The 27,107-nt window shown below is 42.8% G+C and overlaps 5 protein-coding genes and 1 non-coding gene across 9 annotated transcripts; 2 read left to right on the top strand and 4 right to left on the bottom strand.

Moving 5' to 3' along the window:
* The first annotated feature begins 223 nt into the window (after positions 1–223).
* LOC100824576 (MADS-box transcription factor 5-like) lies at positions 224–6,662 on the top strand. Its single transcript, NM_001301377.1, has 8 exons — positions 224–408; positions 4,097–4,172; positions 4,921–4,982; positions 5,071–5,170; positions 5,351–5,392; positions 5,494–5,535; positions 6,098–6,237; positions 6,626–6,662. The coding sequence occupies exons 1-8, from the start codon at positions 224–226 to the stop codon at positions 6,660–6,662; spliced, it is 684 nt and encodes a 227-aa protein (NP_001288306.1).
* Positions 6,663–6,685: 23 nt separating this feature from the next.
* Positions 6,686–10,645, bottom strand: LOC100822397 (transcription factor MYB115). Of its 2 annotated transcripts, XM_024459642.1 has the most exons (4): positions 10,561–10,645; positions 9,411–9,742; positions 8,800–8,926; positions 6,686–8,183 (listed from the first exon to the last, which is right to left on the bottom strand). In XM_024459642.1, the coding sequence occupies exons 2-4, from the start codon at positions 9,632–9,634 to the stop codon at positions 7,488–7,490; spliced, it is 1,047 nt and encodes a 348-aa protein (XP_024315410.1). In that variant the 5' UTR covers positions 9,635–9,742; positions 10,561–10,645; the 3' UTR covers positions 6,686–7,487. The 2 variants fall into 2 exon arrangements, with proteins under 2 accessions (XP_024315410.1, XP_010228004.1); XM_010229702.2 differs by lacking the exon at positions 10,561–10,645 and having other exon boundaries at positions 9,411–9,811.
* A 1,984-nt stretch (positions 10,646–12,629) lies between these two features.
* On the top strand, positions 12,630–17,239 carry LOC100824888 (methyltransferase-like protein 5). Of its 2 annotated transcripts, none has more exons than XM_024457148.1 (9): positions 12,630–12,827; positions 12,935–12,991; positions 13,399–13,496; positions 14,082–14,199; positions 15,289–15,337; positions 16,139–16,227; positions 16,305–16,352; positions 16,513–16,572; positions 16,801–17,239. In XM_024457148.1, the coding sequence occupies exons 1-9, from the start codon at positions 12,768–12,770 to the stop codon at positions 16,936–16,938; spliced, it is 717 nt and encodes a 238-aa protein (XP_024312916.1). In that variant the 5' UTR covers positions 12,630–12,767; the 3' UTR covers positions 16,939–17,239. The 2 variants fall into 2 exon arrangements, with proteins under 2 accessions (XP_024312916.1, XP_003564278.1); XM_003564230.4 differs by having other exon boundaries at positions 12,632–12,827; positions 14,082–14,151.
* An 879-nt stretch (positions 17,240–18,118) lies between these two features.
* On the bottom strand, positions 18,119–20,402 carry LOC100825186 (probable 2-oxoglutarate-dependent dioxygenase ANS). 2 transcript variants are annotated; one of them, XM_003564231.4, is made up of 3 exons: positions 19,873–20,396; positions 19,096–19,417; positions 18,119–18,554 (listed from the first exon to the last, which is right to left on the bottom strand). In XM_003564231.4, exons 1-3 carry the CDS (start codon positions 20,343–20,345, stop codon positions 18,306–18,308), a joined length of 1,044 nt encoding a protein of 347 aa, XP_003564279.1. In that variant the 5' UTR covers positions 20,346–20,396; the 3' UTR covers positions 18,119–18,305. The 2 variants fall into 2 exon arrangements, with proteins under 2 accessions (XP_003564279.1, XP_014753092.1); XM_014897606.2 differs by lacking the exon at positions 18,119–18,554 and adding an exon at positions 18,561–18,726 and having other exon boundaries at positions 19,873–20,402.
* A 595-nt stretch (positions 20,403–20,997) lies between these two features.
* TRNAP-UGG lies at positions 20,998–21,069 on the bottom strand. The gene has a single exon. It is a non-coding gene; the product is annotated as a tRNA-Pro (tRNA).
* Positions 21,070–21,962: 893 nt separating this feature from the next.
* LOC100822701 lies at positions 21,963–24,920 on the bottom strand. Its single transcript, XM_003561008.2, has 3 exons — positions 24,185–24,920; positions 23,605–23,911; positions 21,963–22,390 (listed from the first exon to the last, which is right to left on the bottom strand). Exons 1-3 carry the CDS (start codon positions 24,686–24,688, stop codon positions 22,278–22,280), a joined length of 924 nt encoding a protein of 307 aa, XP_003561056.1. The 5' UTR covers positions 24,689–24,920; the 3' UTR covers positions 21,963–22,277.
* Positions 24,921–27,107: the final 2,187 nt, after the last annotated feature.

Here is a 27,107-nt window from a genome sequence, read left to right on the forward strand (position 1 = left end):
CGTACCTTGCATGTGTCGCTAGGTAGAGCTAGCAAAGCTACTAGCTAGTCATGTACAGCCATCACCATCGACCGACCGACCCCGAGGGCAAACAAATACTACTGGTGCTACTGCTGCTAGGTAAGCAAGCAAAGCAAAAGCAAGAAAGTACTTAGTAGCTAGGGCGAATCGAAGGACCAGGGAGAGGGGAAGAGGAGGAAGCTAGAGAGTAGTAGAGAGGAGGATGGGCCGTGGCAAGGTGGAGCTGAAGCGGATCGAGAACAAGATCAGCCGGCAGGTGACGTTCGCCAAGCGCCGGAACGGGCTGCTGAAGAAGGCGTACGAGCTGTCGGTGCTCTGCGACGCCGAGGTCGCCCTCATCATCTTCTCCACTCGCGGCCGCCTATTCGAGTTCTCCACTTCCTCATGGTACTATACCCATCCATCTTTCTGCACATACTCCTTCAGACAGCTTCCTAGCTAGTCACGCAATGCACATCCATCGATCTTTAACCAATCAGACTCCTTTAATCGCAATATGCAAACTTTTCTTTATGTACTGATGCATCGCATGCCAAGGATTTCAGAAGAACTTTTTTTGGGAAGATTTCTTATATGATCTCTCAATTTGGCCATGGGTCATGTAGGGCTGATCGATAGCTCTAGTAGCTCTTCTTTTTTGCTGTTTTGGGGAAAGATTTGTATGTCTTTCTATCATCCGTCCGGGTGTTTTGCCTTTAATTCCTCTTTTGGTTTTCATGCTGAGTTCCGTTTCCTAAAGAGGCAGCTAGCCGTTCCACTTCATAAATAGTCTCTGTATACGGTGCTGCTATCTCTACCCCAGCGGCTTTCCTGATTGGGCTGGATATGTAGATCCTTCGGCAGATTTAATTCATTACTACTAGGAGGAGTACAAAATCTGTTCCAAGTAAACTAGTCAACCTTTTTAGCTACTAGCTAACGGTTGACCGACCCTGTGCTTGTCCAGATCTGCACAAGCGCAAACCATTTCCTTTTCTCTTCTGGTGCGATCTAGTAATTTTATCCCTTTTTCTTGGATCAAAACATACTTCTCTCAAGCAAATCTTACTAGTTACCAAGTAGCAGTGTGATGCTTCTTTCAATACACATATGCATTACTGATTCATTGGCGAGTTATGTGGGGGATCTTAATTAGTCCCTTTTATATATCCTTCTTGAATCAAAACCTTTTGTTTTTAAGCAAACCTTAGCAAGATCTAGTATGACCGATGCTTCTTTTCTTCCATATTTGCGGTGCCTCGCTTAATACTAGATCGATTCTACTGTTCCATTGGGGAAGTTAGCCTACTCTCTTAGCTACTGTTCCATTGAGAATTGGGATCTCTTTCTTTTTTCTAGCTTTGTGTGCGCGCGCGCGCGTCTTGTCTGGGTATTCCTCTGTTGCCCGCCCGTACGTGCATGCGGCCGCAGCAGGGAGCCGAGGGGAAAGTAATGTAGGAAAATAATATATATCTATCGGCTCGTCTGGAGTTATCCTATGTTCTTTCTTCGCCATGTGAAAGTGGATCCAGACGATTATTTGGTCGGTCCATCGTAGTGGAGGGAGTGGCAGAGAGTACAGATGAGACTGAAGTGCTTTGCAACCCGGAGAAGGATGTGATCGGCAGATATCGCTATGCACGACTGCATGTAACGCCGTGTAATAAGTACGCCTGCAGGTGGCTAATTAAGCTAGCTAGCTTTTGTTTGTCGTCATAATTGTATGCGTTTGTGTGTGTCCTTGGGTGCTGATCCTACAATTAAGCCGGGCACCTTTTTTTTCGAAGGAATTCTAAAGAAATTGCGCAGGATTAAAATCTTTAGGATATTTTTCCATAAAGCTTGTTTGATTTGCATGATTATATATTCCATAGTAATTTTTTTTTGTGTTCACTGCATTTAAAGGAAATTTTCCATTTATCTAACCTCTTGGAGAATTTCATTCGTTTCAGATGACAACGGTACTCATTAAAACTTCATATTCCTCCGTCCAACAAAAAATGTTTCAATTTTGCCAAAATTTGAATGTATCTAGACATACTTCGTGTATAGATGTATTCAAATTTAGTCAAAGTTGAGACATCTTTTGTTGGACGGAGAGAGTACTATGATTTTCCTGCACTTGTCTTGCTTCTTCCAAATTTTCTATTTTGTAGTAGGAAACAACATGCCATGGCATCCTGTTCTGATGTTTTTCTCATCCCCGAATTTTGAAATTTGTGTGAATCAAAGAGGCTCGCAAGTTTTTTCTTTTCCTGAAGATGTCCCTCTTGAATAGTTGAATTATTTTTTTGCTATTTTGGGGGAAAGATTTGTTTGCGTTTCTACGATCCATCCGGCCGGAAAAATGTCCAACTTTTCCATGAGTATGTTTCTCGCTAGCTACCATCTGCAGATCGATCTCTGGACAAAGACAAAAACATTTTCTTCTCATCTTTTTTTACTATCTTCTGCGCCAGGAGAAAATGAAAATTCCTTCTCTCATTACTGTAGGATTCAATTCTACTGTTCCATTGGTTCTCTTCCTCTCTAGCTAGCTTTCTCCTCTCCATCTCTCTCTCTCTCGACGTCTTACCCGGGTTTTAACTAGCTTCCTCTGGTGCCCGTACGTGCATGCGGCCGCGCGCGGCAGGCAGCAGACCAGAAAAGAAATCCAGAATATCATATGTATGGATCGATGTGCTTTCAGCAATATGTGAGCAGTTGCCTACGTTAATTCTTCGCATGTGAATCCACCCATTGGTCTGTGGTCATAGACGTTTGACAGACAGGCGAACGGCTAGTAGTACCCTGCAAGGTGGCTAGCTTTTGCTTTCAGCAATATCCGTCATCATCTCATAATCGTATGCAAAAAAAAGATGCTATGCACTCAGGGAGTCAGGAGGCAAAAAAAAAAAATGCTGGCAGCTGTGAGAAATTTGAAACAATGCGGTACAAGGTTTTGGTCATGGGATTTTCGTTTTCTTCCAGGGAGGCAGGGATTTGGGGTGAACGAAAAATCTTCGCTATTTACAGGACTGGATTTTTTTAATCAAATTTTGAATGAATTCATTTTTTTTCTTCTTTTGAAGGTATTTACGTATTGCGCCTAAGTTATTCCGCAAATGCAACCATAGGGCAGTGGATATATCGAGATATCTCTCTTGATTCGAGGGTCGACACTGGTTTGATTTTGTTCATCCCTAGATAAGTTTGATCATTTCTTTTGAGAAAAGAGAATGTTTTGTCTTCCAAACCCAATTAATTACCAAGGGGACTACGAACTGGGTCACTGAGGGGTAACCAAAATTACCGCCCAACAACCAAAATCCTAATATATAATATGACATTGCAAATTTGTTTTCAGTTTTGAAAATGGCTCCAATTATTCTTAACAGCAGGAGTAAATGCCCAAAAATTCTCAGAACGACCACTTTGTGCAATGCAGAGACTTACCACGTTTCGGACATGATTTTTCACGGAGCCCAAATGATCGGTCCAACATTGCTAACCAGAGTTAGTGATGCAAGCGAGATCCCACAGATGACCCACTTTTAGTTAACTTCTCAAATATCCTATTCAAATTTTAATCCAGAATTTGAATAAGAGATTTGAAAATTGCAATAGAAGTGGGCCATTCGTGGGATATACCACGAATTTGCCATGGGTGGCCCACCATTCCTGAGTTAGGCTAGCTGCATCATCTGACGCATGCATCTAGGACGTGGCATGCATTCAATGCACTAGCCAGACCATGTAAGGCCATTTGCCATTGTACGTACGACACACCCTTACATGAGCAAACGATAGCCGAGCGTCTTGTAGTCACTCTCTATTTGTTCTAGCCTTTTCATGTACTCTGCTTGTAATAAATTTTGGTTGTATGCATCATTTAGATGTATATCCCGTGAGGTAATGAATTATTTCTTTATCAAAATAAATATAAATAGTACAATAAAAAATATGGCAACTAACTTACACAGAGAGAGAGAGAGAGGTGTAAGAAAAACCTTCGGCCTATAAACATACTCTTAATTACGTTTAGGTTTTTTCAATTTTTTATTTTTGGTCTTAAAAAAACATGTATATAATCCATTTTCCTGTGTTGTGCCAACAGTATGTACAAGACACTAGAGCGGTACCGCAACTGCAACTCCAACTCCGAAGCAACTGCAACTCCGGAGACTGAATTGGTAACCTTCTCAACACCATTGTAATCAGTGAAGCCTCTGAGGTTTTTTCAAAAGAATGACGAAAATTTAAGAAATTTAGCGTTTTTGAAAATATATATAAGGATGCACACATACACTTTTTGAATTGTTAGGTTCGGATCGATACATTGTTGGTTCATGGCCAGATGGTAAATTTGGTGACTGAAGTATCTTTTTTTCTTTCACTGTCTCTACCTAGGGTCTTGGCTAATGAAGTATCAATACACAATAATATTTTTTCAAATTGTTGCGGATGTAAATAGTTAATAAAATGTAATAGGGCTCCATCTACTTCTTGAGTACCAGTCAAATGAAAATTTGAATTTCCACACATAATTAGCTCTCACAAGATATTTATTCTATTAAAATGTCAATCTCTTTCTAAAACCAAGACATATATTCCACAACATCACATATGGTGGTTAGTTAATTCTAGAGAGCACTTATCGCCTTATTTTTTTTGTGCTCTCCATGGGCCAAATATATGCTACTCCGTATGTCACTATTATCAACCTTCAGAGACATAATTGGCAGTATCTTATAGTATGAGATATCCATTTTTTTTTCTGTGTTATCTATTAATCTCCTACTAAGTTTGAACACACGCTTGTAGACATACACTGTACATATATGTGGTAATATGGTTTGTGCATTCTATGGTAATTCTTATCATTATTATTTCACAAATATGAATACATTTGTGATGGTTTAGTTTTCTTACTCACATTAGAGCAATTACCAAGAGTATTTGAAGCTGAAGACAAGAGTTGAGTTCCTACAGACAACTCAGAGGTATGTTGCCCTAGGCAACTATAAGAAAATATTGGATACAGTACCATGCCGTTAATACTAACCCGGTAAAACTATTGATGTTCTGCAGAAATCTTCTTGGTGAAGACTTGGGCCCACTTAGCATGAAGGAGCTTGAGCAACTTGAGAACCAAATTGAGATCTCTCTCAAACATATCAGGTCGACAAAGGTACACCGTAGTCAAGTTAATTAGTTGATCATATTTATACATATGTTGTTTGATTATGCCCTTGACACCTAGACAGGCCGGTTCAGAATTCATAGGCCTGCTATATCTAAAAATGTATAAGATAAAAATTAACATGTAAGATGTAACCCTGACTGGCTATTTCTGTTTATGCTTGCACAGAGCCAACAATCACTGGATCAGCTCTTTGAGCTCAAGCGAAAGGTAACTCATATGTTTCTTTCTTTTATTTATTTTTGCTTGGTTTAGGTCCATATATATTTCATCAACTAGGCTACAGAATTAGTAATTAATATTCTGTGCAGGAACAACAGCTGCAAGATGTTAATAAAGACTTAAGAAAGAAGGTAATACGCTGATTTGGGTGCTAATTGCTAACTAGTCATCTTTTCACTAGCAAAAAATTGTCTTTAATCATTTATTAATTTCAAGTCCTGGTTTAGCCTGAACGTGCCATTTATACATAGTATTTTGGTTAATCTCACATCCGCGGGAAGTTCCATACACATGGCAGCCTCAAATCATTAAAAAAATGTGAAGGGAAAGTTAGCACTAGCTGGCATCTTGTATTTGTTTCTTTTTTCTTAGATTGTGGATTATCTTGTTTCTCCTAATTAATGGTGCAACTAAAACAATGAAGTGTTGTCCTAAAGAGGCAGGGCACAATTAGAAATTGTTATCCTCTTTCACCGGTGGTTTGAATACTGCTTGTTGGTGATGCAATCGATCAGTGTAAAATAGCACAATTACTTGTAGATTTCTAGGCAAAGAAGGTGGATATATAAACTTCATGGTATGCGTTTTTGGAAACCCCGGCCTACACAAATGCATGCATGGGTATTTTGTATATATATTCAAAGGAAATGCGAACTATGCTTGTTTTCAACTTATATCTCTTTATTGTACCAGATACAAGAAACCAGTGCAGAAAATGTGCTGCATATGTCTTGCCAGGATGTGGGGCCTAGTGGGTCTACTGGCCATACTAATCAAGCTAACCAGCAGGAACTTTTTCATCCGTCAGTTTGTGACCCTTCCCTGCATATAGGGTAACGACATTGTTTTCTTCAATTATCAATATTATGTATGATTTCGAACTTAATCAAATACTGACGATACAAATGAGCATTTCTTATTTGACATTAACTATGGTTTATTTTATATAATTAATATCTGAACAGAAAGAGAGTAATCTAAATCAATAGCTCATAGTTTAGCAAAATATGAACCGCACATATTTAAATACCTTGCAGGCTAGTATATTTAAATTTTGAACTAGATTGCCAACCTGCAAAACATAAAGAGTGTATAGAAATCCTATTTTTATCATCAGAAGAGATTGAATAGTGTCCTGCTTGAATTAAGAAACAATCTTTTTAATTGTAATTGTCTATCAAACTTTTTGCATAATCTCTTGTATATTACAATCTTGCACAGGTATCAAGCTTATATGGATCACTTGAACAATGACTGAACGAATGGTTTGGCTGATGCCTTAACGAAGATATCGTGGGTTGGTTTGGTGCGATAATATTACCATGTAATGCTACTCTACGCGTGGACTCGAGCTTAAAATAACCTATTATATACGTACTAATCAAGAGCTCATGTTGTGTGCTATTTTGAACTGAAGAAAAGAATTATCTGATTGCTGGATGCTAAAAGAAGGCACAATATCTCTGTTTAATTAAGTATCTACTGAAAAGTGCACCGTACGTGGCTGTGCAAAACGACAGACAATATATAAGCCACCACCTGAGGCACTGACCGCCATGCCACGAGACGCTGACAAATGTTTGTAGTATAAGGGCATACTTCATAATTCCATCAGATATGATTTATATATACTAATAGCTGTTTAAATAAATTAAGAGCATGCAGTGATAAGAACACAAAAGTATACTGATTCATCTTCACTTCCGTATTTAAAATAGCAAGCCATGGTCATGGATAAATAGAACGTCAAAGTTAGATAACCAATACAGTATACCATAATAACAGAAATAGCTTAGAACATTTATTCAGTATATAACCAAACACTCCCTTTTGAATCCATACATAGACATGGTCTTATTCACCGATGACATATTCAATATAGATTCCCATAATACAATTAAAAGGCCGTCATATCAACTATGAAAAGCATTGTTCAGAACGTACTCATATATATTATATATTATCTATAAATAGGAATTCCACATCCGAAGGTCGTCAGATACCTATAAATAGCATGCATATGTAATATGCCCCTGACAATTTTCTTGTCCATTAGTTGCAAGTTTGTGTATGTGCAACCAGCTCAACTAGATCCATCTCCTCCTTCAGTCTTGATTTCTGCTGGACCTATTGGTGTCACCAACGGCGATGATTCAGATTCAATGTTTATGAGTGCGTTGTCATCCCATGTCATATCCATATCTATCCCATGGTCAATCTTAATAGCGTAATCAATATGTTTGAAGATAGAGTCCATGTCAACATCATCATCTATGTTGTAAACCTGGTATTGTGCCTCCTCCTTTGCGTCAAACAGACCATCACACATGTCAGAAAAATCATCACACATAGGAACTAGAATTTCTTCACAAGAGTAAGTTTGTATGTCATCTGTGCTGAATATCCCTTGGGAGGCTATTCTGTTGGATGAGTTTGATTCTAGCAAATTATCATTCACATCTACCAGATTTTCTGTTGGGGTTGGAGGTGAAGATGGAGACAATGGGGGTTCTTTTGGATCTAGAGGAGCAATGACCTTGCTACAGCCAATTCCAAGGCTTTTGATGTAGCTTTGCAGAAGAGTGCCTGATTTGGGATTCTTGGAGCTAGAGCGGGTCCGCCTCCGTGCAAATTGCCTTCTTTTTGTTGCATTCCAATGATTCTTTATAGAGTTTTCTGTTCTCCCAGGAAGGCGCTTAGCTATCTCTGCCCATTTGTTGCCAACCTCCTTGTGTGTTTGTATTAGAATCATGTCTTCCTCCTCACTCCAAGTATCTTTCTGCATTTGTTGTCCATGCAAAAAAGGTTTATTCCAAGCATGAATACTAGACAGTAACGAGTTTCAATTTCAAAAATATGAATGCCCAGTTTTTGTGTTTCACAATGATATCTACCGATCATGGTTATGGTTATTTACCCCTTAAACATTCTGTAGGATTTTAAAGTTTTCTGGGGCAAAGGATATTTGGACTATTCCAACTCTAATCGATCATATGGTTTTCTATTAAGTTTTGTTTCTTGTTTAATTCAAAATTGCTGTCTTCCCACTATTTATGTTTTGTCGTCCCATGTCAATGTGGAACCTTTGGTCTAATCAACGGTAATCGAATGATCAAAATAGAAAGTTTCCCGACTAAAAGAGAAGACAAAGTACACTATAAACTCCGAGAATTTAGTGCACCCATTGTGAATTGCATGTGGCCCCAGTGAAAAATCTCACTTAACACAACTATTACATGCGCCCAATGACTTTCAAGTCTCACTGAATGTGTTCAAATATCACTAAACATGGTCAAAGTAAAAGACATAACTATAAGCATTTCATTTACTATAGACTAAAAGACATCAAACTAGATTAATATACTCCGTACAAATGAAAGTTAAGAGAGACAAACCTTGATGTTAGGTCTCAGATGGTTGTGCCATCTTTCTCTGCATTGCTTTCCTACTCTTCCAGGCAGCATTTGGGCTATCTGAGACCACTTCCTCAGTCCAAATTGCTCCACTAACTTGACCAACTTCCTATTAAAATTTACAAGAACGAACCCATTAACAATCTTATACAAGAGAGAAACTCATAACTTCGATCTACAATACAGCAATTCCTCAAAAAGAAAATAAAAATACAAGATCGGAATAATTTCTTTTGGGTAGAGATAATCTTCTATATCTAAGTAGAAAAAACCACTACTTGATTTTTCTCAACATGCAAGCATGCCACATCATCACACCATTAATTTGTTCACACTTATTTAGTGGAAAACTCATATTTTTTGCACATGCATGCATGCTACTTTTCATCAAGCTATTTTCACTAAGTGAAGAATCTATAATCTATCATACAATTCCATTATACATTTTCACTGGATACTCTTTTGTTGCTACTTTTCACTCATGTATGTTCTCAACAACGTGGGCTCACGTATGTTAACTAAAAATTTCCGCAACAACGTGCGGGGCATCAACTAGTATTTTAACAGAATATGCACCAAAACATGTAATTTACCTGTCTTCTTCCAGTGTCCATTGCCCTTTGACAACATTAGTCTTCTTAAGAGCCTTACTCGAGGACTTCTTTCTTGGAATAAACCTGCTGCTCATCTCATACGTCTTGTATGATCGAAGGCCACTTTCTATGAGATGTGAAACCTCGATTTTTGGCATCAACAGAGGCAAGTGAGATTCAGAGTTGTGAATGATCGAGGAAGCATCGACGGCAGCCTTGTTCATTGCGCCTTGTGGGTAGTACTCATGGTAGAAGGATGCAAATGGGATGATTGATCCACCGGCAGGTTCAAATGAACGATCAACAGAATGGAGCTCATACTGGCCGTATTGCTGTACATGGAAATCAAGTGGCATATTATCAAAATTCCCCGTATGGGGCTGAAAGCAACTGAAGTCCATGGAGGGTTTTGGAAGCTAGAGCTAGGGGGAGACAGAGAGATTGGATGATGGCTCTCCTCTTCACATATATACATCTCTCGGAAGAGGAACCATTGGTATAGCATGTCACATTATATCTAGACACAAGAACTAATGGCCCTTAAAGACCACGACTCAAGGGAGTTATATGGATTTCTTAATTGGTATGTTAATGGGATATTTACTTTCATTAATAAATTGCTTCGTGCAAGAGGGAACTAGCAATTAAACATGCATTATTCGCAAACGTGGCATACACACCGCCCCATTTCAACACGTTGGTCTTCCAGGCATTAACATCGGCGTGCATGGCGCGTGATGCTATTATCCTTAATTTCGTTTTGACGTGATGTAAAGGGAAAAAAAATGTAAGGACACAAAAAATCATTGACCAGAAAATTTGCGACCACCCACAGGCACAATCCCCTTGTCACAAAAAAAAAGTGACGACAATTGAATTGTGAATTCCCTCTACTGTGTTCATGTTTTAGCACTCGTGCCATCTTGAGCAAATGTCAAAACTCAAGAGGTTCTCTCTGGGGCATACATGCATGCAACCAATTCAAACTGAATAACTTTTGAGAAGGATGGTAGGATTACTCCCAGAATTTTTTTTAAGCAGATTTATACCCCTAAAACCAAACTGAAACTTGTTTTTCAAACGAAGAAATGCTGCTCAAGCGCACCGCGAAGAACAGGGGCAAAGGCCTGAGGACGAGAGCGGGACACACCTGCTATGAATACACTCCACGTACGTCGCCCACGAGAAGCGTCGGTCTCGCAGTCCGCGCGGGAGGGAGCCGGAAGCAACCGACGGCATGGGCGACGACGGCCTCCGCGGGGATGGGTCGTTTCGAGTTTCGAATCGACCGGCGCCGCCGCGCTCACGGCATGAGAAAGAGGACGAGGTTGAACACCCTCTGCGCGCGACGCCCACCATGGCCTCCGGTGCGAATAGCCTCCACGCGGCGGCCGCCGCCGGGGGACCCAGAGCGGCTTCCTCGCCGCCCCGCGCCGCCGCCCTCCTCCCAGCGCCGTCTCTCCGGTGCCGCAGGCCCGCGTCATCCCGCGTGCGCGCGTCGCCTCCCCCACGCCGTCGTGGACGCCGCCACCGGCGGCGATGTTGACGATGAGGCGGTCGAGCTCCTCGAGAAGGCGAGGTTCTCCAGAAATCCGCTATTCCACTCTCGATCCGACTACCCAAAGGTGGCCATCGGGCCAAGCGCGGGCCAAGGCCCACAAGCCCGGCTTTATACGGGCCGGGCCGGCCCCATAAACGCCTCCTGCCTGCCCAGGCACAGCCCGAAGCCCCACCAGGCCGGGGCAAGGCCCCTCAGGCCAAAGGTATAAAAATAAAAGGAAGATTTGATTTGGGCCAAAACTAGTTGAGTTGATGGGCAAAATGTAAAAATAATTTAGGTTGCGTCAGATTTTAGAGAGTTGATGGCCCAACCGAAAGAAATCAAGAAAAAGAAAATCGGGCGGTAACGGGCCGGCCCACGGGCTTGTCGATGACGCCCAGGCACCAGCACCAGTCCGCGATTAAGTATGTGCGGGCCCAGCCCGAGTCAGGCCTAGCATGCTGGGGTCCCGGGCTTTTTGTTGGGCCGGGTCAGATGGCCACCTATAACCAGACCCTCATCCTTTGGAAGAAAAACAAAAAACAAATGAAAAGGAGTCCTTGGGCCAACCCTGGCATGATTCTCTCGTAGAGTAAATTAAAAAAAACCACCACATTAGGTGTTAGGGTTTCACTTTGGTGCCAGTTTACGTTTTAGTTGATAAAAACCATCGAATTAGACTAAGCATGCGGTTGCTAGCGAATAATCGTGAAACTGAAAGGATGGGCCACCGCTCAGGCCACCGTGCCAATCCAACTGAACAACAATCCCAATGAGCACTCGAGCACTACCCCGCTCTTCCTGGACATTGCGCACGCCCCCAACCTCGTCTTCCTCGTCTCCGTCGGATCCGCTCACCCGCCGCCTCCCCGACCCTCGCGCGTCTGCCGGTGCCCTCGCTCTCGCCCCCGGCCATCTCGAGCGCCCCAGCCACGGTGCTCCGCCTACGCCGCCGCATCTCCTCGTCAAGGGCTGCCTCCGGTCACTCCTTTGCCTAGCTGTCGCCTCAATTGGCCTCGCCGTGCCTACGTGCACGCGTGGGGCATCTCTGTCCGTCGAATCGTGGGCGCGATCGCCGAGGGGGGCAGCGCGAGCGGGGGCGAGCAGAGGCGCGCAGGAGCGGGCGGGAGCAGAGGCACGCGGGGGGCGGCCGGCGCGGCGCGGTCGCGAACAGAGGAGCGCGGGCGCAGGGGGGAGCAGAGCACGCGGGGGCGAGCGGCGCGAGTAGAGGAGCGTAGCCGCGGGCGGGAGGAGAGGCGCGCGGGGCCGGGCGCACCGCGCGGGGCCGAGCAGAGGAGCGTGGGCGGGGCAGCGTGAGCTGCGTGGCTCCTGGAGCAGCGGCCGGAGCAGTGGCTCTACATGGCGGCGAGGAGGTTCGGTTGGGGAAGCAAAGGAATCCGAGAAGGAGCCCGAGCTTCGGGAGAGAGAGAGTCAATGGCCACGTTGGCATGCCACGTTGGACTGACCGGTTAACCTGCTCCGTCAGAAATGGGCTTAGACGCTAGCAAACGAGAGGTTAAATAAATCCGATGATTTTTAGTAACTAAAATAAACTGGTACTTATGTGAAATCTGATGCGATGCGGTGGTTTTTTTTAATTTAGTCTTCTCTTCTCTTGTACTCGTTTCAGTGGGCCACATAGTCAGGCCCTCGTAACATAGTGCTCGAACTGGGCCCCCACCTCGACACAGTAACGTTCGAGGCATATTTGCCGTTCTACCCGTGCCTCTCGCCTCGCAGCGGGTCCACCTCCACGGCGTTTCCCCTGTGCAACTCAGCGACGGCGACGGAGACGGCGAGCGGAGGAGGAGGAGGAGATGAAGCTGAAGCAGCTCGAGGGCCTCCTGGGGGGCCTGACCCAGTTCTCTAACCCCAAGGTACTCTCCACCACCACCTCCCAATTCGCCTCCAAACGGGGGAAGGAAATGAGATAAGGAATTTACACGAGTTTTTCCGCCGCCGCCGGCGGTGGTGGTTGGTGCAGGTGGAGCTGGAGCAGTACGCGACGGGCCCTCACATCGCGTCGCGGATGCTCTACACGGTACTAGACTAGCACCCTGTCCCGATTCTGATGCCTTCTCGCTTTAGGAGGACTACCCACCTATGAATGCTATCCCGGCCTTTTTGTTGTGGTCTGAGCGGATTCAGAGGATTTTGAAGGATCCTATACAGTTGTAGCTCGCGCTTTAATCTTTTAGCTCCCTAAGCTACCACCTGCAGTACAAAGTTTGGAATATTCGAATTTTTGACTAGTTGCAGACCTGCACTTCAACCTTTTGCGGATGTCTCCCCTGGCTACTAAAAATGTATGTGAAACCATAAGGTAGACGAGTAAAGTAGGTTTTTCGGGCATTGGTGCTAACCGGATGCTAAAATTCTACTGATTCCAGTGTGCCCTTCCCTCTGTTGCATGGTATCTGTCTCATGGCTATTTCGTAAATCAATCAGGCTGAGAATAGTTTCGGTGACATAACTGGGAAAGTGGTAGCTGACTTTGGGTGCGGCTGTGGTACCCTGGCTGTCGCGAGTGCTCTGCTGGACGCCGAGTGAGTATGTTTAAGCTCTTAATGTTTTGTCAATGCCGTTCTCAAGTTCTTTTTTGCAACTGTTTCTTCTGTGTTGATGTTGGTAGAAATCTCCACTCCTTAAATGTGCAATAGTGCTGTTGTTTTTCAACTCATCATTTTGTGCACTAGTTTTAACACTCAGTGATCTCAGTGAAGTATATGTTCTCCAGAATGACGTTTTAATTAAGTTTTTGTTGTTATTTACCAATAGATACAAGATCTTAGTAGACAGTAAACTACCATAAAAGCTTAGTAGTGCTGTGAAGGGCTTAGAAAATAAAAAAAATACTGATTCTATTTATTTTACTTCACGCTTAACACGTAATTTTGATCAATATTTCCAGCTTAATACATTTGCATTCTTGGTATCCACATATCTGTGTGTGTGACACTATCGTTACAATGGCATGCAATGAAGTCATATCGTGAAGAATAATTTAAATGCATGTCCACCATGTACTAGAAAATAGAAATCAATATGTATTGCCTACCGTTTAGTATCCTTATGATTTATGTTTAAAATTTCTGTTCATTGGTAATTCAAAGTATTATATGGAATGACAGGCATGTTACTGGTATTGATATTGACCTGCAGTCCCTTGAACTTGCTCAAGAAAATGCTGATGATTTGGAGGTATGCCATTGTTTGGGTTTCTTCTATAACTGCTGCTTTAGCCTGAAGGTGATAATCCTTCCTGTAGACTCATTTCCCTCTTGCTTTCACTTGCGGAAATTCTGCGTAAACTCGTAGTTCTCAGGTATATGTGCTGACTGCTGTCTGCAACTTGGTAATCAACATCTTTCTGTTTTTACACCAGTATGCTTAAATGGGCTATTTTCACAACTCTTTACCAGAGTGATCAGTTTGGTTTATTATCTCAGTAGCTGTTGGTACAACTAATCATGCTCCTACAATGATTAATCAAAGGAGGACATCTGACCACTGGCAAGTGTGGTTAGCTGAAAAATCCTTTGGACCCTATTTGCTGATGCCTGTAGCATTACCTTGTATACTTAAGAAGTTCGTAGGGACAGGGTTATGGGACTTGAAAGTGGTACACAGCACTTTGAAACCCAAGATATAGTTTCGGTAAATCTTGATGTTAAATTGCTACTATAATATGTTTCAGTTTGGATGTGTGTTCGCCCGATAAAACATGGATGTATTCTGATATATCATGTGAGGGGTCACACATATCTTCTATAGTCTACACATGTTTACAGCTTATCCTCAATGCCAGACTATGGTTTTGTAAGCTTGGCCCAGATTCCAGGGCCAAATCCATGAGTTATTTTGGGTTCTGCCTTCCAGCCACATGGAAACACAAAATAAGTCACTGGAGTACCCTGTCGCTCAGTGATGCTATAGTGCAGAAACAGAGTCTGTAACAGACTTTGGCCATAGGATTTGGATCCAGCAGCCATACTGAGTCTGCTTAAGTTGCAGTCACACTACGACAACACAGGATCCAAGTCTGCCATTGGGTACACTTATAGAAATCTTTCACCGTGTGGTGTTCAATACTTTATGAATGTGTTAAGCTATCCTTTTCGTATTCCTCTTATCTTTGCTGTTTTTTGTCAGCAATAGCAATCCTGGTGTTGTTGATCTTGCATGGTTTTTACCCTTTGAATTTGCACAGTTAAGCATATGTTGGTGAAGTACAGCTGATACTACTTGAGAAACTTGACAAAGTAGCTTGCTGTTTCTAGGTTCTAATATATTTTAAACATGACATGTTTTTTTTTTGTTAAATGTTTTGTTATGCAGCTGGATATCGACTTAATTCAGTGTGACATAAAGAATTTAAATTTGAAAGGTATTTTTCCCAAGTGGTAACATACTCTCTCTAGGCTGAAATGAAACTTCAGTGTCTTTTTGTTATCATGCATGGTTGTATTTTATCATGCTGGAATTTCATTTATGATATCATCTTAGCTGAACATTCTGTACGAGCTGGCTAGTGGCTGGATTACTCCCTGCTCTCCAGTACTTAGTGTGTTGGAATCTGATCCAAATTCCCAGGGGCCGGAAGTTCCGGCCGAACTTCCGGCCATTCCAGGCGGCGGAAGTTCCGGCCCAACTTCCGGCCGAACCTCCGGTTGCTCTCTGTTACTTTTCGGGAAATTTCGGAACTTGCTGCGGAACTTCCGGATATTCAAGAATATGCGGAACTTCCGGCCTCCAATCGGAACTTCCGGTGCGACCGTTACAGATCTGAGTTGCCCTAATGCTCCTACTATATATACCCCTTGTATGCCGCCGTTTTGGGTAGAGTTCGCACGAGTTGAGTTCGTGAAATCTCCCTGGCGTTGTAAACACTCCCATATAGTGAAGTTTCGTTGACTGGCGCCCGTGGTTTTTCCCTCTCGTTGTTTGAGAGGGTTTTCCACGTTAAATCCGTGTGTCCTTGTGCTGTGATTTCTTCTTCGTTCTTCGTTCTTGCTTGTCGCGTTCATAACATAGTGTAGCTTGCTCAGGTCAAGAAAGTGGATAAATAGAATCATGTCGAGCAAATAAAGCATTTTGTGCACAATGTTCTTCTCGAAAATGGTCCATATTGGTACAACAAATATAGTGCTTGCAATCTTTTGGGTACCTAATAAGATATATGGTGCAGGCCTTCTTGTCGACACTGTTGTCATGAATCCTCCCTTTGGGACAAAAAGAAATGGAGCTGACATGGAATTCCTTTCTATGGGCTTGAAGGTCAGAGCTGTAGTTTGCTAGAGCAATTAATGAAAGCTGACACTATTTCGTAAAAAAAATCTATTTATTATCCACAGGCTGCCTCTCAAGCTGTCTATTCTCTGCATAAGACTTCCACAAGAGAAGTGAGTTTTTTCCCTTGATAATTACAATTGATGTAGCTTATCCAAGACACTCTTCGATCTGATTTGGTTGTTGATAGTTATGTGTTTAACATTTTCTGCATTTAATGTGAAAGTGTATTCACTTATTGTTTACTTTTGATTTTGTGTTTCTGATCTTTAGTACATCAAGAAGGCAGCCTTGCGTAATTGCAATGCCCTCAGTGCTGAGGTTCTCTGTGAGGTAATGTTACTTGAAATTACGGAAGATAATCTTAGCTAGCTTCTTAATTAGGCAAGACCTGTTCGGTTTTTTTAATACTCCCTCCGTCCGGAAATAAGTGACTTGGATTTGTATAGACTCTTATACAGATCCAAGTCACTTATTTCAGGATGGAGGGAGTATAAGGGGATTCTTCATTGTCTTCTGTTCCGCACCTGGTGTGATAATCTATCGTTACCTTTGTTACAGCTGCGCTACGATCTGCCACAGACCTATGAGTTCCACAAGAAGAAGGAGGTCGACGTCGCAGTTGATCTGTGGCGTTTCGTTCCACGAGCTCGGGACGAAAGCACAGCAGAACGACATGGCAACAAGATGAGACCGTGACATGGCACTTCTGGAACCACCATGTGATGGTTGGCAGGACTTGCTTTAGAAAGAAAATGCATGAACAAATTTATAGATTTCCTTCCCCTTGTAAGTGACAAGCACCAATTAGGTTCGGCATGCCGTTGGTGGAAATAGGCATGTATGGATTATGGTGGAACCATTTAATCAGCTTTCCTCTCTGTACAATGTCGTAGCTCCTACTAGGATGATCTTATTTTTGTTATGCTGGCTACCTGAGAAGAAGAAAAATGTTTGTTTTCACACAAAATTTGCCATCCATGATATTGACCTTAACATCCATGCGTCTCTACTGACGATTGGGCATGATCGGCATTGCGTTAGTACCAGCACTTCTCGTGAAATCTGCAATCTGGAGAGTTTTCGCTGCTTTTCTTCTTCTACTTGTATCACTGGATCACTGAGAATTCCAAGTCTGGCTGTGTCTTTGCTTCAAATCAGTCAGATCCGTTGGATCTTGAATGAACGCAAGCAATGAATGACAGGTTGCTCATCTGTCTATCAAAATCAAAGAATGAAATTGCCCGCATTTCCACTGGTACTAGCACTATTTTGTGCTCTCAAATAATATGACTTCATGTGTGTAATGTAATCAGCAGAGTTCGATTAGTACTAACCTGCGTTTCTTGCAAAGGGGACCAAGAGAAGAGAACGAGCTAGACTGGGAACTGAAGCAAGATAACAGGAAGGAGCAAACAGTTTAGAGCAAAAGGCTCTTTCCCCAGCCCCCTCTGATTTAAACTAAGACTTTGGTAATATTAGTTCGATCTGGGTTATCACGTAAAATTAATGACATGAGTGCAGTTAGCTAGACATGTGTTATCCCAGAGAGTATCAAGATTGACGACGTCACTGTGCGAGCCTGCTATCAACCGGTACACCACCTACCATTGTAATTATGAAATTTCTTTGAATGCTATGGTGTTCCTGTGGAATAATTCCTACAAATCCAGATGGCTTGTTTTAGAAAAAATAAATAAGAATTGAAACTCCAAAATTCTTTTGAATCAGAGAGGCCCTAGGTTGTTCAGCAGATGCTTCTTGTATTACTGTTGCCTGTAGCTGCATTTTGTGTCAGGGAAGGTATGTACTTGTGTTCTCTGGCTAATTAACCAAATCAAAGATTGTCCTGTAATTAGGTCTGTCAAACGGATATGAATTTGTCACACCAACTAAACGAATAGCTTTAGATTTTCACATCTGGTTCTCAAGAAGTCTAGAGTGAAGTTTCACACTAAAACAATTCACATCACATACAACCTCGTTTTCTTCTCTTTATTGATCAAGTTTATCAGCGCCTTGTATGGATTACACATTTTGCAGCGCACATGAATGTTCATCCCTGTCTATTGCTTGATCAGGAGGGCATCAATGTTGCGCTTGCCCTCAGGGCCCTTGATGTACCAGGATGACACATAGTCGCCATAGATCACATCCTGGTACTTTTGTGGATGCTCCTTGCTCACAAGCTGTGGAGCAGTACATATTTTCCGAGATTTAGATGGATCATAGAATGTTGCTACTGACAAGCGGGCACGATTGGCGTTGACAACAGCTCGATGCACTGCACTCTTGTATCTTCCATTGGTTATGATCTGAAGAAGGGTTAAAAAACATGAGTAACATATGGAGGAACTAAATAACAGGTATGACAGGAGGAAATTCTCGGCTGAAGTTTGCATGAACTCTCTTCTCACAGCCCCCGTCCATCCAGTGAAAAAGATAACAAAATGAGCATACAGAAGAAGTGTGGTCATACGATGAGGCCTGCACTTGTTCACCAAAACAGTGGACATGAAGCATCGGAAACAAATGTTAAATAAAGTGGATTTCTTAGGGCATCCCAACACAAGAAAGAAGATTAGATGATAATTCTAGTCACTGCACCAAGTTCTGCTGTCTAAATAATCATAATGATTGGTTTAGTGGAGTTTATTGATAAATTGTTTCTGATAGTTTACTAAATTTTGACTAATGAAATACCATCGGCACCAAATCTGCTGATCTTCATCAGATCCATACGAGCTAGTCATGACATGGTAAAGCAATTGTAACATAAACAGGATATTGAAGTTGATCTTAGAGCGCATAACACTAAAGTAACAAACAAAGAAAAAACATGTGAAGGTATATTACCTCTGTTTGGTCAGACAAAATTACAAGGATCCCATCAGATAAAGGAGGCACAGGTATCCACGTCCTGTCCTTCAATACCTCGAGCCCACCCACATCATCTTGTATTAGAAGTGTTATTGCGCCAAAGTCAGAATGAGATTGTAATCCGAGAGCAAGATCTGGTTGTGGACAAGGGGAATAGTAGCTTATGGTGATGTTCTGATAAGGTTCACCCACCGCCTCTTCCATATAAGAGGGCGGCAAGTTTAGACCTTCAGAGATTATGCGCAGCAAACTTTGGGCAAGGCCTTTCATGCTGTTGCTGTATCTCACAACAGTGTCCCTGTAAACATTGCAGGTATATTAGGTTCTAGCAAAAAGAAGGCGCATGTTATAGGTCAATGATAAAAGGTACAGTAGCTCATAAGATGTATGAAGAATTATTAGTAGTAGTATTTTCTCAGTACTAATGATATGGAGCTGCCAAACATTCTTTAAGGAACCTAATCTATAAATTAACATCGAAATGGTCACTTCTAGAGACATAGAATTTATGTTGGGTGTGCACCTGAACATGAATCTACAACATATACATGACAAATGCATGATCATTCTCTGTTTCCTGCCCACTTCTTCTTACTACTACTGTACTTATTATCCGTGCATTTATAACCTGGCCATAGCATTTCCAGGTTTTTAAAAACGATTTGAGGCATGCTCAGTTTCTACCGTGTAGGAACTCATCTAGAGACGATTCCATGCTACAGAGATGGGGAATTTTTTTGTCGGGCCAATCACCTGTATCCGGGGACGAAGTCGGGCCACCGGGCGGGGTCGCGGCGGGACTCGGGGAGGGTGTGGTGGTCGAAGTAGTCGCGCCAGTCGAGCACGGAGTCGTCGTTGGCGAGCATGCGGCTGCCGTACCCCTCGGCGGCGGCGCCCTTGGCCCGGTCGCAGCCGAACCGGAGCTTCTCCGCCATGGGCGCGCGGAAGAAGGCTAGGCCGGCGCCCCGCATCTCGTCGAGCAGCGCGGGCGGCACGCCATGGTTGACGACGTGGAAGGCGCCCCAGTCGGCGCAGGCGCGGCGGACGGCGTCGGCCGCGGAGGCGGTGGCCGAGAGGTCGACGACGGGGATGGAGGCAGCGACGGCGGCCGCGGGGCGGCCCGAGGGGTCCGCGCGGAGATCGGGAGGCTGGATGTACTGCGCCGGGAGGTGGGGGACGCCGGCGTCGGCGAGCGCCTGGACGCGTGGCGCCGCCGTGGCTTCCATCGGAGAGCAGACACGCTGACTTGAGCGGTGTGCCGTACCGGATGCCGTGCCGTCGAGGATTTGAACTTGTGGAAAACTTGGGGAATATTGGCCAAGTTTTTCAAAATTGCAGCCACTCCTACAAGTTTATTTAAGACACTCCTAAGAAGTATAAACTTTCTATAGTCAACATCAAATTATCATAATCACGATGACAAAAATTTAAGATCGGAGTGAGTATAACATTGTGCAACTTAAGGTGACCACGACTTTTAACATTTCAGTCACTTAGAAACCCACAAAAATAATGAAGTTTGGAAATGGCTAATACAACTCGCAAATACATCTACCTGTGCATATCGTTTTCTCTATCTACTTGTGCTGTAATAATTGGCTATGAACCAACTATTCATCATGACAATTGGAGGTGTACTAGATAGTAATGTTGCCAAACGGTGGTTATATTTTGCATTGCACAACGTTTTGCCTGCCAAGATATTGGCATTGGCAAATAGAACAACAAACAAAGCACACCGTGTCGCGATGAGGAACTCTTTTATATGAAGTGATTGAAAATCGTGCAAACATATAGAGCGTTGCGATGAGAAACTCTTTTATACGAAGTGATTGAAAATCATGCAAAAAAAACCTCCAAAAAATCGTGCAAGAAAAGGGGGCGTTGCGAGAATCGAACTCGCGACCTCTCGCACCCAAAGCGAGAATCATACCACTAGACCAAACGCCCTTACTGTCATCCGCGGACAAATAATTTTATATGTACAATATATATAAAGCGAAGTTCGACCGTCAGAGTTACTGATTTCAAGTCGAACAACGGAACAGGTTAACTGAAGAATGTGCGTTGGCGCATTCAATTTACGGATTTCATCTAAAAAGATCGTAATGAATTTCTTTATCTTCGGCCCAATTATATACTCTGAACTTACGAGAGCAAATTCCTCTGAACTTATGTCAGACCGATGGAGACAGTAGATGTACCTGAGAAGTTTTACTTTCAACAGCAGGTGGCCGGCAGAAAGTAACTTCGGATCGTAGAGCTCATCCTGCTTTCGGGTCCTCGTATAGGAGATATAAGATGATTTGGATTTTGAGGCCTAAGAGATCTGACTTAATTGGAGAACATTTGGGAAGGATGGTAACAAGGGACTCCGATTAAACTCATAGTGAGCATCCTTTTCATAATCTCTATGTATAGGAGTACCAATTTCTATACTTTTTCTGCCTGATGTGCTGAAATTTTGTTTCAAAGAACTTCCAACTTCATCACAGAAATCAAGAACAAAGCCAAAAAAATCCTCAAAAATTGAGCATTGGACGTACCAGCTGATGTCAAGTTTATTAGAGCGGCGATTGGAGTGTTTGTTATGTGATTTAACACAAAGGGCCATCTGAATATTAGAACTGCTTTCAAATCCGAACAGATTCTCGTGTAGCAAGTCCGTATTGCCTGCTGTCCAAAGCCCTCTGAAAATTGCCAGTCAGTACACAAATTTCTTTCCTGTTGTTTGACTGAAAAATTGAAACAGCAACTCACAAGCACCACTACATCAATATTGACATCAGAAGCTTCATCTAACAGAAATGCAGCTACGAAAAAATCAAGTAGTTGCCAGATTTCTAGCTATCAAAAAGTAGTTGCCAGAATAAGAGCAACCATTACAACCACTGTCACTTCATAACTGTTCAGCCATTCTACTTAACCCCTTCAACAGTTCTGAATTTTAGAACTGCGCAGCCGAAGCAAACAGGTCCTGCCTGTCAGGAGAACAGATCAAGTTTATAGCTAGCAGAAACACAAGAGCTGCTGAGTTTTTCTGAACCTATATCTCTATGCAAAATTTCTGAATTCTCATGATGTCGTGTCCGAGGCGGTAACACTTCTGAAGAAGGTGAACTGTGAGGCGTCTGTCAGGAGTCCTGTGCTGATCTCATCTAGGCCGCGTCCACGTCCGTTTCCGCGTCCACGTCCGGTTCCGTGTCAATGTCCGGTGCCGCGTCCATGTCCGGTGCCGTGTCCATGTCCGGGTAGCGCAGCTCATCTGCGCCTGAATTAGGACAAACAATGATGCAGTTAGACATCATGTCAGAGGTAGATAGATCAATAATTTTAATCTCAAAGTTTTGCAGAATTAACAAGACATGTCATGTACAGAACCTGAAAACATTACAATGTGCAGCAACTAGCTTTCATGTACAACTGTAGGATACAATGTACTCCATAATTTTCTTTCTACTCAAAACATTTACAATGGGATAAATTAGATAGATACCGATCTAGTTGATACCGTTATATCTCTCAAAAAAAGAAGTTGATACCAATATCAACTAGATTGGGTTCTTAGGATCTTATGATACAACCTGAATTGACTTCAGTGATTATTCAAAACATTACCAAATGTTTCTCTTTAAGCCTGAAATAAGATGATAGAACTGATTTGGGTTTTTAGGTTCCGTAATCTCTACTGGAGGCAAACATTACCAAATGAATTTGGAACAATTATCTGAATCAACTCAATCACCAATTTTTTTTTATCAGAACCAAGGTCAGTAGTACCAAACTGACAATTTACGTATCAACCCTAAGTGTGAATACGTGACCTATGAAATCAAATTTCCAATAACGAACTAGCTTCAGACCATCTTTTAGTTTGTGTGCACAGACTGATACATCAACAAGGTAAACTGTATAGACCTACTGTTTCAGGGCATATTGCTGTTTTTCAAGCACAAGTAGATTACACTCAATAAAATAAAGTCCAAGAGACCTGCCATACCCATGCAGAAATAATATTATCTGTGCATTTCTTGCCAAAAGTCATAACAGATTCAAGATTACCAGATATCAACTGAAATGCTAAATAATGAGATCACTGAACTGATATGGTTTTAGGTTCCAATTTTTTTTTACTGGAGGCAAATAGCATAAAATGGAAGAAATGAATTATCTGAATCAACAACAGTAGTATGAAGCTTATAATCCATATGAAGGCTGACTGTGAATCATCTGTACTTATACTTGTTTACAAGACTACAATAGTTTCAGACAAAGTCCCACTTCAGAGTAGTAAAAATTTCAGTATACCACAGTTTCAGTAAACTGTTTTCCTGACTACAACAAACTTCAGTAAACTGTTTTGCAAGCACAATCAGACTAAGTGATTAACATTCCACTGAAATAAGACCAAAAATATCATTCCCGTGCAGAAATAATAGCAGCAAATTTAGATGGAATGCTCATAATGTTCAGAACAATGTTCACCTGGCGACAGGGAGTGGATGGCGACGATGTCGAGGGTGTCGCCCGTGCCGCTTGGCAGGTTGGCGAGCATCGGGGTGAGCCGCCCGTAGCGGCCCGCTCGCACGCACATGATGAAGTCGACGATGTCCAGACGGACGAGCAGCTCTAACCTCAGGAGGTAGCTGGAGTTGCCCCTGAACTGGAACTCGGTCCAGCCGTCCTCGTTGAACGTCCCGTCGGCGTTCGCCCGCTGGAACCGGATCACCCGCACCGGCGGCGGCTCGCGCTCGAGCGGTAAGCACATGAACTTGCGACTGGAAAGGGGTTCCTGCATTTGAGTTACGGAGAACCATGATGAGGCTCCGAATTCGATCTCGAGAAGAAGTAAATGCACCCAGGAAACAGAGGAGCCGAGAACTGCACCCAGGAAGCGGAAATTCGGCAAGAACACGAAGAATTGCTCCCGGGCGAATGAAACTAACATGACTCGCAATCCCAGAAGTTAAAACCCGATGCGCATTAACGACACCCAAGAGCCCAATTCGCACAATCGATAGGTTCCGCCGAGAGCAATTCGAGGAAGCGGTCATGGAGAACTCACCGCAATCGGATTTGGAACGCCAGGATAAGCCTGAAGGGGCGGGATAGGCTCCACAACCCACCGATTCATCGCGCTCAGGTTTTCGATTTTGTCGACGGTGACGCCGCTGTTCCAGTTGAAGAGTCGTCCCCCGTTGGCGCGGAGTAGGCGGTCGCTGACGTGACGGAGAAGGACGGCGTTGTTCCGCTTCCGGGGCCTGGCCTCCCACATGATCTCACCCACCTCAGGCTCGTCGAACTCGCGCAGCTCGAGGCGGGAGCCGCGCTGGCCAAACGGCGCCCACGAGTCGGTGGCGGCGAGGTAGCGGCCGAAGGCGGCGCTGTGCAGTAGCAGGTGGCCGATGGCATAATCCTCTCCCTGGTACCGGTGCACCGTCCACGCGGCGTTCACCGACGCCTGGTCCGGGTCGAGGCGGACCCCGATCCCGTCGTCGGCGGCGTGGAGGTACGTGCCGAGCAGGAGGCTGCGCAGCCGCACGTGATGCCCGTCGGGGAACCGGTCCATCGGTCGCCGGTTGCTTCCGCAGAGAAGAGCAGAGGCGGTGGGAGCTTCGCGGTGGAGAGAGAGAGGTGGGGATTTGGGGATGGGTTCCTCCTGGGAGTTGGGGCTCGCGCGAGGGGAAGAAGAAGACAGGCTGTTGCCTGTAAGTTGCGAATTGAGACGATTACGTTCGGGCGCCAAGGCTCTGGGGGGTATTTGAAGGTCGCCGTGCGGGCTTTTGGCAACACAGAGTGGACTTGAGGGGAGGAGGAAATGGATAACAGGGCCCTTAAGCCCTTTGCAGCGTGCAGATTAGGAGGAGAAAAAAGAGCGTCCCCTCAAAAAAAAAGGAGAAAAAAGAGCGAGTAAAATAACCATGCCAGTCAAGAATTGATTTGCCACGTGCCATGTGGTATCCCTAGAAAAAATGATTTGCCAAGTGGTAAAATAATAATAACAAATTGATGAAAAGCAGAATTATTATAATGCACCGCAATAAACATAAACCCAGGAATAAACTTGGAAACTTCATTTTAACTTGTAAAATTCTTCCCCGGCTAATGCTGCCAAAGTAATTATGGTGAGCTTAATGAGTTACTCACTCCGTCCAACAAAAGATGTCTCAAGTTTGTCAAAATTTGGATGTATCTAGACATGACTTAGTGTATAGATGCATTGAAATTTAGTTAAAGTTGAGATATTCTTTGTTGGACTGAGGGAGTATTTGTTTGCCAGGTGAGAACTGGAGCATAGTTTAGCGTCTGCAATTAGCGCCTAGCACTGGAAGAGGAACCGCTTAACTGACAATTTATTTTGTGGTATTTTATCTTTCTCATGGTAAACGCCCAAATAATCGCTTTTAGCATTGGAAATGCTCTAAGGTCATCTTTATCATGGCGTTTAAACAACGATGCCTAGATCAATATCTCAGGCAATCCCAGGTTATTTTGTAGTGGCATCGCCGAAATAATTGTCTGGTGTTCGATGATTTTTTTAATTACGACATGAGAATATCAGATGGTAGTTTAGCACCAAAAGAGGAGGTTAGCTGAATTCTTCATTTTTGGTATTTACTTTTTCTCACGTTAAGCGGCTAAATAGGTGCCTAGCATTGAAGATGCTCTAACATGTGTCACGACAATACAATGGCCATTCAAGGGCTAGTTCGGTTAAGCTTTTCCCGGTGAGGATTGACAGGGAATGACACAAATCTAGTCCAATTTCCCCAAAATTCCTCTCAAGGGATTGTTGTAACCGAACAAGACCCAAAGGGGTGCTTTTCATGGTTTAGAGTTTGAGGATGGAAAATTTACTAAAATTTGACCTCATGTGGTCATTCATCTGTCAGCTGACATATGAGGGTGAAATATGTATGTTTTTTTTTTCCGTAATGGCCGCTCATCGTGGTAATGAGCTGAAAACCCTGCACCATGCACCTCCCGCGGTGGGTCGGCCCATTAAGCTAGTTTTATATGTGTTTTCGTCAAAAAGAACGCTTTCCTTTTACAATTTTTGTTCCAAATCCTTCTAATTTTTGTTTTATCCTTTTATTTATTTTTCTTTATTATTTCTTTTTTTCTTATTTTATATTTATCTTATGTTTTCTTTGAAATTCCAATATGAAAGCCAATGACCTCCTTTTTGCCAAAAATTTCCATGTAGTAGCTTTTGTTCACCGATCTATAAAATTCAGTAACATAGCATCTTTTTCGTGGAATATTGAATATTTTCAATATATGAAATATTTCATAGATGGTGGAACATAGTAAAAAGAATTATTCTATATGTTTGAACATTTTTTAATAATTGTTTGAACTTTTATTTCATAAGCATCACCATTCGTTTGTTTGACATACATGAACATTTATAACGGATCATATTCCAATATTTGTATTTTTTACAAAATGATTAGTCTAGCAAAACATCTTCAAACACCATGTGAATATTTTGCCTGAAACACTTGAACATTTTTCACAGATATTTGTTTTCGTGAAAACATTGCCTACATTCTATTATATTAATTTGAAATAATATTTTAGTAAAAAACCTTCTTAATTCTAATCTTTCTCAACGTGGCCCATTTTCCAATATACGCGTCTCCTTCCTTCCTACGTCCTCTCCTCCAAGCTCGCGCACGTCATCTCCTTCCTCCGTGAGCACACACTAATTGTTGAGTTTTGTATATCATGGTTATATGGAAAAGGATGCTTCTTAACAAACTGCTTTTAGTACTGGAGTCTGGAGTAGGAACAAACTCATATGTTCATGTGAAACTTAAAGCATATGCATCAAACTAAAACAGCAGACATGACTACTAGTACTCCTATATCTAACCTTGGAACAACAAAGAGGCTCAGTTTATCTCCTATCTCTACAGCTTGTTTACACAGGCATTCAAGCAAGCTAATCCTGCATGGCTGCATTAACAATTAGAGGTTAGATG

This window comes from Brachypodium distachyon, chromosome 1, assembly GCF_000005505.3.
Source record: "Brachypodium distachyon strain Bd21 chromosome 1, Brachypodium_distachyon_v3.0, whole genome shotgun sequence".
Taxonomy (NCBI): domain Eukaryota; kingdom Viridiplantae; phylum Streptophyta; class Magnoliopsida; order Poales; family Poaceae; genus Brachypodium; species Brachypodium distachyon.